The 8,697-nt window shown below is 58.1% G+C and overlaps 1 protein-coding gene across 7 annotated transcripts in view; it reads left to right on the forward strand.

The window, feature by feature from the left end:
- Positions 1 to 1,388: 1,388 nt before the first annotated feature.
- The window catches only part of PKN3 (protein kinase N3), a 17,783-nt gene continuing 10,474 nt past the window's right edge, over positions 1,389 to 8,697 (forward strand). The window contains exons 1-6 of one of the 7 annotated variants that reach the window (XM_017848311.1): positions 1,389 to 2,013; positions 4,407 to 4,647; positions 4,837 to 4,982; positions 5,775 to 5,886; positions 5,958 to 6,085; positions 6,284 to 6,467. In XM_017848311.1, coding sequence (XP_017703800.1) covers positions 1,990 to 2,013; positions 4,407 to 4,647; positions 4,837 to 4,982; positions 5,775 to 5,886; positions 5,958 to 6,085; positions 6,284 to 6,467 — 835 coding nt within the window. In that variant the 5' untranslated portion in view covers positions 1,389 to 1,989. Of the gene's footprint in view, positions 3,227 to 4,406; positions 4,648 to 4,836; positions 4,983 to 5,774; positions 5,887 to 5,957; positions 6,086 to 6,283; positions 6,468 to 8,697 lie in introns of all 7 variants that reach the window. The other 6 variants (XM_017848306.1, XM_017848310.1, XM_017848309.1 and 3 more) reach the window with 6 other exon arrangements.

Below are 8,697 nucleotides of genomic sequence, written 5' to 3' on the forward strand. Positions count from 1 at the left end.
CCTCCTGGAGGACGCTCTTCCACAAAGTCCTGGCACAACCTCCCATAAACGCAGGATGCCAGGACGGGCTGAATGGCCTGCTATAGACTAGGCAGTGACCAGCACACCTCCCTTGGGCTGAGATAATGGCGGCTATTTCACCAGCTGTGTCTTTTCTAGCATGTGGATGGATGGGTTTTTTAGGGTAAAGCCCTAAAAAGTGGCACAGGCTGAACCAGCAAGCTCAGTCTGATTAAGAGATGGGCCCGGCCGGGCGCGGTGGCTCAAGCCTGTAATCCCAGCACTTTGGGAGGCCGAGACGGGCGGATCACGAGGTCAGGAGATCGAGACCATCCTGGCTAACACAGTGAACCCCCGTCTCTACTAAAAAAAATACAAAAACACTAGCCGGGCGAGGTAGCAGGCGCCTGTAGTCCCAGCTACTCGGGAGGCTGAGGCAGGAGAATGGCGTAAATCCGGGAGGCGGAGCTCTGCGGTGAGCTGAGATCTGGCCACTGCACTCCAACAAGCCTGGGCGTTACAGAGCGAGACTCCCGTCCAAAAAAAAAAAAAAAAAAAAAGAGATGGGCCAGAGAGGTCTAGTTGCATCTGTAATTTGTAATTTATCATAATTTTGGGTGAGGATTTACTTTTTCCACAAGTATACGTGTTTTTTTTGGTTGTTTGTTTGTTTGGTGGGTTTTTTTGTTTGTTTTTTGAGACCGAGTTTCGCTCTTGTTGCCCAGGCTGGAGTGCAACGGCATGATCTCAGCTCACCGCAACCTCTGCCTCCCACGTTCAAGCGATTCTCCTGCCTCAGCCTCCTGAGTAGCTGGGATTACAGGCATGCGCCACGACGACCGACTCATTTTTTGTATTTTTAGTAGAGATGGGGTTTCTCTGTGTTGTTCAAGCTGGTCTTGAACTCCCGACCACAGGTGATCCGCCCGCCTCAGCCTCCCAAACTTTTGGGATTACAGGCGTGAGCCACCGCGCCCGGCAGACGTTCTTTTTTAAAGCTTTTTTCTTTTTGAGATGGAGTCTCGGAGTCTCGCTCTGTCGCCCAGACTGGAGTGTAGTGGCAGGATCTCGGCTCACTGCAACCTCCGCTTACCGGGTACAAGCGATTCTCCTGCCTCAGCCTCCTGAGTAGCTGGGATTACAGGCGCCCGCCACCACGCCAGGCTAATTTTTGTATTTTTAGTAGAGACGGGGTTTCACCATGTTGGCCAGGCTGGCTTGAACTCCTGACCTCGTGATTCGTCCGCCTCGGCCTCCCAAACTGCTGGGATTACAGGCGTGAGCCACTGCGCCTGGCCTAGTATACGTTCTTGTAATGACTAATATCTCCTCTGGGCCACCCACTCCGAGAAGGGCAATTTTGGATTAGCCCACATTACACTAACAACATGCGAGACAAAGAGAGACTTGAAGGGCTTGGTCGAGGAGGCCCTGCGCGTTAGAGGCGGGAGCTAGGTTGTGGAGGGGCTCAAAATTAGAGGCGGCGGCCAGCTCTAAGGGCTGAACCCGGCTGGGCGACCCGGCGACCTTCAGGGGGCGCTGTCCCCCCCATCCCAGTCCCCAACTGGCCGGCTCCTGCCGGCGTGCGGCGGGGAAGGCCAGAGGACTGGGCGCCGGCGATGAACCTCCCGCGCGTCCAACCCGGGGGTGCGGCGCGGTCACGCCCAGCGGGAACTGCGGACGCCGAAGCCCGGGTGCTGGACCCGGAATCCTGTGGAATTTTGGATCCGAGGGAGGCGCTGGAGCGCGGGACCTCGGGCGTGGGGTCCGGGGCGCTGGACCGGCGCGGACGGGAGGCGGCGCTGGACCGGCGTGGACGGGAGGCGGTGCTGGCCCCGCGGGCCAGCGGGTCTCGGGAGGGGGCGCCCGATCCCGCGTCTCCAGCGCCGCTTCCCGGGAAGTTTCAAGTTTGAAAGTCCTGGCGGAGGGGCTGCGGCTTCCGGGACCGGAGTGGCGGAGAGGAGGGCCCCAAGCGGCCGGAGCGGCGCCATGGAGGAGGGGGCGCCGCGGCAGGTGAACGGCGCGGTAGGGGCCCGCGGGGCTGGTGGGGTGCGGGTAAGCCTCGGTCATCGCCCCGGAGCCCCTAACCGAGGCCACGTCCCCCAACCCGCCCCTCACCCGCGCCCCTTCCCTGCCCTTTCCCTGGCCCCGGCCCCGCGACGCCCTTGCAGAGCAGACCTGAGCTCCGGGTTCGGTTGTTCCTGGACCCTGCAGCGTCTCCAAATTAGCCCCCGGCTGAGCCGGAGCTTGTACCTCAACCAGCCCGTGAACGAGGACGGGCTGAGTCCGCAGTGTGCCCCACGAGGGTGGTCCCCAGAGTGTCCTTAAGTCGGTTCTCCGCGGTGGGGCTCCAAGGCCAACTGGAATTAGCCGGGATAGAAAGGGGGACCACATGGGCCTGGGGGGATTAGAATGTGCGCGCAACGCGGGGCGCAGTCTGTGCGCGCTTGGCAGTGGCGGGAGTCCCTCTCGCAGCACACGAGGCGCGAGGGGAGCGTGGATGAGAGGGGAGCGGCCTCCCCCGCCCCGGGGCGGGAACCTTTCGGTACGTATAGTGGGTTCTAGAACGTGGAGGGGGCCGGGTTTCCTGCCAGAGCTGGCAGTAGGTGCTGGTGCGCGTGGGCCGGGAGGACCGAGGCCGTGTCTGTCTGCTACTGGGGAAGGAGAAGTGGTGTCCTGCCCCGGAGCCAGTGGTGGGGAGGGGGGCATTTGCGGACAGGAGTGCGTCCCCGCAAAGAGCAGAAAGGAGGTGGCGTGTGTGTGTCCATGTTGGAGTTCCAACCCGGGGCAGACAGGACCATGGGGGTGTTTGGGGGTTCGTGTAGACTCCTTGAGTGCCCAAGCCAGTTGCTTAAGCCGCCTTCAGGATTGGGGCTTGGTCTGCCCCTTCCCACCCCCTTCCTCTGGAGGTCCCTCCGCCTGTTCCAGACGTAGCTTGTACACATTTTCCGATTTCCTGCGGGGCTCCGCCCTGCAGCGGCAGCTGGGTGACTCAGGACCCCGGTGGCCGGGCCCCCAGCTCCATGGGACCTTTGTTTGCTCCAGTCTTTGGCTCTGGCCCTGTGGCCTAGGGCGGTCAGAGGATTTCCTGAGCCTCGCCCTTGCCCTCTGACAGCTGGGCCAGCAGGCCCCGGCTGAGGTCTGGGGCGGGAGGAGGGGGGGTGGTCCCTGAGTCTGGGGTTGCGGCCCCTTCCACTGGGCTCAGGAGAAGATGGAACACAGAGAGGTAAGATGGGGTCCCTGCAAGAACCCGTGTTGCGGGGCATCGTGGTTTACCCTGGCCTGAGGTCACCTTTGGCACCGGTTGGTTTGAAATGCTGGCGGCTGGAAAGGAGGTGTTCCTGTTCCTGGCTCCAACCTGGGTGAAGCCGTGAGAAAGCTTTCTACTTCCTCCCAGGAGCTGAGCAGTGGCTGGGCACCCGGAGATCTCCCCAGTCCCTCTCTGTGCCTCCGCTTTGCTACCTGTGGCATTGGGACATTAGGGGAACAAGCCCTGGCTCCCAGGCCCCTGGCTGCTTTCTCATGTGGCTTTGTGTGAACCCCTACTCCGCGTTGAGCTTTTCTGGCTCCTGGACTCTACTTTGGATCCCAGACATAGAGCAGCCTGATTACCCAGGGCTGCCAGGGACAGCTGGGGTCTGAGAGGTGGTGGTCTCTCCTCTGTGTCTTGACTGTGGGCAAGTTACTTCACCTCTCTGGGCCTCAGTTTCCTCACTAGAAAACAGAGGTAATAGGCCATGCGTGGTGGCTCACACCTGTAATCCCAGCACTTTGGGAGGCTGAGGCGGGCAGATCACCTGAGGTTGGGAGTTCGAGACCAGCCTGACCAACATGGAGAAACCCCGTCTCTACTAAAAATACAAAGTTAGCCAGGGGTGGTGGCGTGTGCATGTAATCCCAGCTGCTCAGGAGGCTGAGGCAGGAGAATCGCTTGAACCCAGGAGGCAGAGGTTGTGGTGAACCGAGATGGTGCCACCGCACTCCATCCTGGGCAACAAGAACAAAACTCTGTCTCAAAAAAAAAAAAAAAAAGAAAAGAAAAGAAAAAGAAAAGAAAATGGGGGTAATGACCGCTGCTACCGGGTGGGGTTGCTGGGAGATGTGATGTGGTAATCTATACAAAGCTCTTAGAATAGAACCTGGCACCCGTTTACTGTGTGAACTATCCCCCCTGCCCCACCCTTCTCTAACGGGCAGAGAACAGGAGCTTGGCCTAGATGAGTGGCCTCGGAGTTTCCATCTGGCTCAGGCCTGAGCTCTAAAGGGAGAGAGGCTTCCCAAACCCTGTGCTTGTCAGTCCTGGGTGCCGTCCCTTCCTCCGCCTCCATCTGCAGTGAGCAGAGGCTGCTGGTGGCTGCTGCACCCCATGATTGCTTTCCACCCTCTGCTTTCCACCGGCCCTGCAGCCTGGGCCGAGCCAGTGGCCCCCGGAGGATGAGAAAGAGGCGATCCGGCGGGCCATCCAGAAGGAGCTGAAGATCAAGGAGGGGGTGGAGAACCTGCGGCGCGTGGCCACAGACCGCCGCCACTTGGGCCATGTGCAGCAGCTGCTGCAGTCCTCCAACCGCCGCCTGGAGCAGCTGCATGGAGAGCTGAGGGAGCTGCATGCCCGAATCCTGCTGCCCGGCCCTGGGCCTGACCCGGCTGGTGAGTGAGGAGCCAAGACCCCTCTGGACAGAAGGCTCCAGGCCGATATGGCCCCTGGCCTTGGCCCTGGCCACTGTGGCGAGACCACCTCATTTCCTGCCCATAGATCAGTCGGGGAAGGAGGAGAGGCCACAGTGGGGGTATCGGCCCTGAGTGAGGGACTTAGGTGCTCGATACCCCCGTGCACAGAGCCTGTGGCCTCAGGACCCCGGCCGTGGGCAGAGCAGCTCAGGGCTCGGCACCTAGAGGCTCTCCGGAGGCAGCTGCATGTGGAGCTGAAGGTGAAGCAGGGGGCTGAGAACATGACCCACACGTGTGCCAGTGGCACCCCCAAGGTAAGGCCCCACAGTTTGATGGCAGGGACACCCTGGCCCCTGGTCCGACAGGGAAATGCAACTCAGCCATTGAGCCTGTAAGGAGACACCATCCCAGCCTGCAGTCTGATGGGGAAAATATGACCCCAAACCCCAGCTGGGTGAGGAAGGCATGGCTGTAACCCCTAGTGTGACAGAGAAGGCCTTGCCCTGGTCTAATGGGATCCTATCTCAGCCCCAGTCCCAGCTCCCAGCATGATGTCAGGAACTGGGCCTCAGTATTTGTCTGACCAGAAGGCTTGGCTGTGGCCCTGATATGATGAGGGAGGCAGGACCTTAGCCTTAATCTAATGGGGGAGGCTTAGCTTAGCCCCTGCCCTGATCTAGTGGGAAAGGCATAGCTTAGCACCAGCCCTGATCTAATGGGAGAGGCTTAGCCCCTGCCCTGATCTGATGGGGAAGGCTTAGCTTAGCCCCTGCCCTGATCTGATGGGGGAGGCTTAGCTTAGCCCCTGCCCTGATCTAATGGGGAAGAGTTAGCACCAGCCCTGATCTGATGGGAGAGGCATGACCCCATCCCTGATACGAAAGGGGAAGCTTGACCGCAGCCCTTGTTGGTTTGATGAAAAAGCCTCCCCTGACCCACCAACTAGTCCAACAAAGGAGGTTTGACTCTAGTGTTTGGCCTACTGAGCGAGGTTTGACTTTAACCCTGTTCTGATGGGGGAGACCAGGCTTTGACTTTAACCCTGGTCTGATGGGGGAAGCTATGGCCCAGGCCTGCTCTGATGGGCTTGTGCCACGGCTCCATAGGAGAGGAAACTCCTGGCAGCTGCCCAGCAGATGCTGCGGGACAGCCAGCTGAAGGTGGCCCTGCTGCGGATGAAGATCAGCAGCCTGGAGGCCAGTGGGTCCCCGGAGCCAGGTGAGGCCTTGAGATACAGGGAGGGCGGAGCAGGGCAGAGCAGGGCCTGAGAGCTGCCCTCCTTCCCACAGGGCCTGAGCTGCTGGCGGAGGAGCTACAGCATCGACTGCACGTTGAGGCATCCGTGGCTGAGGGCGCCAAGAACGTGGTGAAACTGCTCAGTAGCCGGAGAACACAGGACCGCAAGGCGCTGGCCGAGGTCAGGTCCCAGCCCTGGCCCTCTCCTAGGGCCGGCTTCTTCCCATACCACCCTCCGCAGGGGCGTGAAGGGAGGGTGGCCGTGTAGAAGGAGGACTTCTCTGTCGAGACTTCATGCGGAAGGTGACTCTGGGTGACCTGGGCTGCTGCCCCCTGCCATATAACCCACAAACCTGGCTCTACCTTGTCCCCTCTGCAGGCCCAGGCCCAGCTACAGGAGTCCTCCCAGAAACTGGACCTCCTGCGGCTGGCCTTGGAGCAGCTGCTGGAGCAGCTCCCTCCTGCCCACCCTTTGCGCAGCAGAGTGGCCCGAGAGCTGCGAACTGCAGTGCCTGGATACCCCCAGCCTTCAGGGACACCTGTGAAGCCCACCGCCCTGACAGGTAGCCAGAAGTTCCTCCCACTTCAGAGCTCTCTTTCTTTTTTGGGGGAGACCCGGAAGCACAAATAACTTTGGGGAAGAGTTCAAGAGTTTCAGTCCTGCCCCACCAGCCACTAGCAGCATGACCTTGGGAAACTGACATTCCTTCTTCAAACCTCAGTTTATCCATCTGTAAAATGGGGATGATATAGCACCTACCTCATAGGGTTACTGTGTTGCACGTGATGTGCTAAGCACAGTGCCTAGCAGAGTCAGCACTCAGACAGTGTAGCTTGTATTTACATAAATAAGCAGAATAGTGCTTAAAGCACTGGTGTCAGGAAGCTCGCAGCCCTGCAAAGCTTGATACCCAGCACTGGGCAGCTTGGACTCTTAGAAAGTTTTCTAGGCTGGGCGCGGTGGCTTATACCGGTAATTCCAGCACTTTGGGAGGCCAAGGTGGGTGGATCATGAGGTCAGGAGTTCAAGACCAGCCTGGTCAAGATGGTGAAACACTGTCTCTACTAAAAATACAAAAATTAGCCAGGTGTGGTGGTGGGCTCCTGTAATCCTGGCTGCTTGGGAGGCTGAGGCAGAGAATTGCTTGAACCCCAGAGGCAGAGGTTGCAGTAAGCTGAGATTGCGCCACTGCACTCCACCCTGGGCGACAGGGCATGCCCTGTCATGACGCTCCACCTCACAGGTTCACACCATTCTCTAGCCTCAGCCTCCCGTGTAGCTGGGACTACAGGCGCCCGCCACCATGCTTTTTGTTTTTGTATTTTTAGTAGAGACGGGGTTTCACCGTGTTAGCCAGGATGGTCTCCATCACCTGACCTTGTGATCTGCCCGCCTCTGCCTCCCGAACTTCTGGGACAGGCGTGAGCCACCGCGCCCGGCCAAAAAAGTTAATTTTCTTATCTTGTACCGAGATCTGTCTCCTTGTAGCAGCAGCCAAATTGTAATCAGCAAATAATCTGACAGCATGGGCTTTGAAGCTGTATCCACCGAGATACAGTGTGAGCTGGAAAGGTCAGCGCCTACCTGCACAGAGCACTGCTACAGGGCCGACTGACCCCATTCCGTTGTGAGCAGAGCTGAGAAGAGGAAACGCAGGCTCTGGATGGAGCCCTCTCACCTGGCCTTGGGGAATCCAGGAATGTTTTCTTTTCTTTTTTTTGAGATGGAGTCTCGCACTGTCACCCAGACTGGAGTGCAGTGGTGTGATATCAGCTCACTGCATCCTCCGCCTCCTGGGTTCCAGCAATTCTCCTGCCTCAACTTCCCAAGTAGCTGGGATTACAGGCCTGCGCCACCATGTCTGGCTAATTTTTGTATTATTAGTAGAGACAGAGTTTCACCATGTTGGCCAGGCTGGTCTCGAACTCCTGACCTCCTGTGATCCACCTGCCTTGGCCTCCCAAAGTGCTGGGATTACAGGCGTGAGCCACCACACCCGGCCCAAGGAGTGTTTTCTAGAGGAGGTGGTGTCTTGGCCTTGAAGGACTTACACAGGAGTACTTATGGCCAAGTAGACAAGTTCAGAAATGCAGAAGAAATAGCTTGTTAAAAGGCCTAGAATTCAACTACTCAAGGCCACCCCATATCCTGTCTCCTGGCTAAACACCCCAGTTACTTGAGTTGTCCTTTTTTTTTTTTTTTGAGACAGAGTTTTGCTCTTATTGCCCAGGCTGGAGTGCAGTGGCGTGATCTTGGCTCACCACAACCTCTGCCTCCCAGGTTCAAGCGATTCTCCTGCCTCAGCCTCTCAAATAGCTGGGATTACAGGCATGTGCCACCACGCCTGGCTAATTTTTATATTTTTAGTAGAGATGGGATTTCTCCATGTCGGTCAGTCTGGTCTCGAACTTCTGACCTCAGGTGATCCTCCACCCACCTCAACCTCCCAATGTGCTGGGATTACAGGCGTGAGCCACCTCGCCCAGCCTCTTTTTTTTCTTTTTTTTTTTTTTGAGACAGAGTCTTACTTTGTCACCCAGGCTGGAGTGCAGTGGCATGATTTCAGCTCACTGCAAGCTTCGCCTCCCAGGTTCACGCCATTCTCCTGCCTCAGCCTCCCAAGTAGCTGGGACTACAGGCATCTGCCACTGCACCCGGCTAATTTTTTTGTATTTTTAGTAGAGACAGGGTTTCACCGTGGTCTCGATCTCCTGACCTCGTGATCCGCCCACCTCGACCTCCCAAAGTGCTGGGATTACAGGTGTGAGCCACCATGCCTGGCCTTTTTTTTT

Source organism: Rhinopithecus bieti, unplaced genomic scaffold (genome assembly GCF_001698545.2).
Source record: "Rhinopithecus bieti isolate Rb0 unplaced genomic scaffold, ASM169854v2 scaffold_29388, whole genome shotgun sequence".
In the NCBI taxonomy this organism is placed as follows: Eukaryota; Metazoa; Chordata; class Mammalia; order Primates; family Cercopithecidae; genus Rhinopithecus; species Rhinopithecus bieti.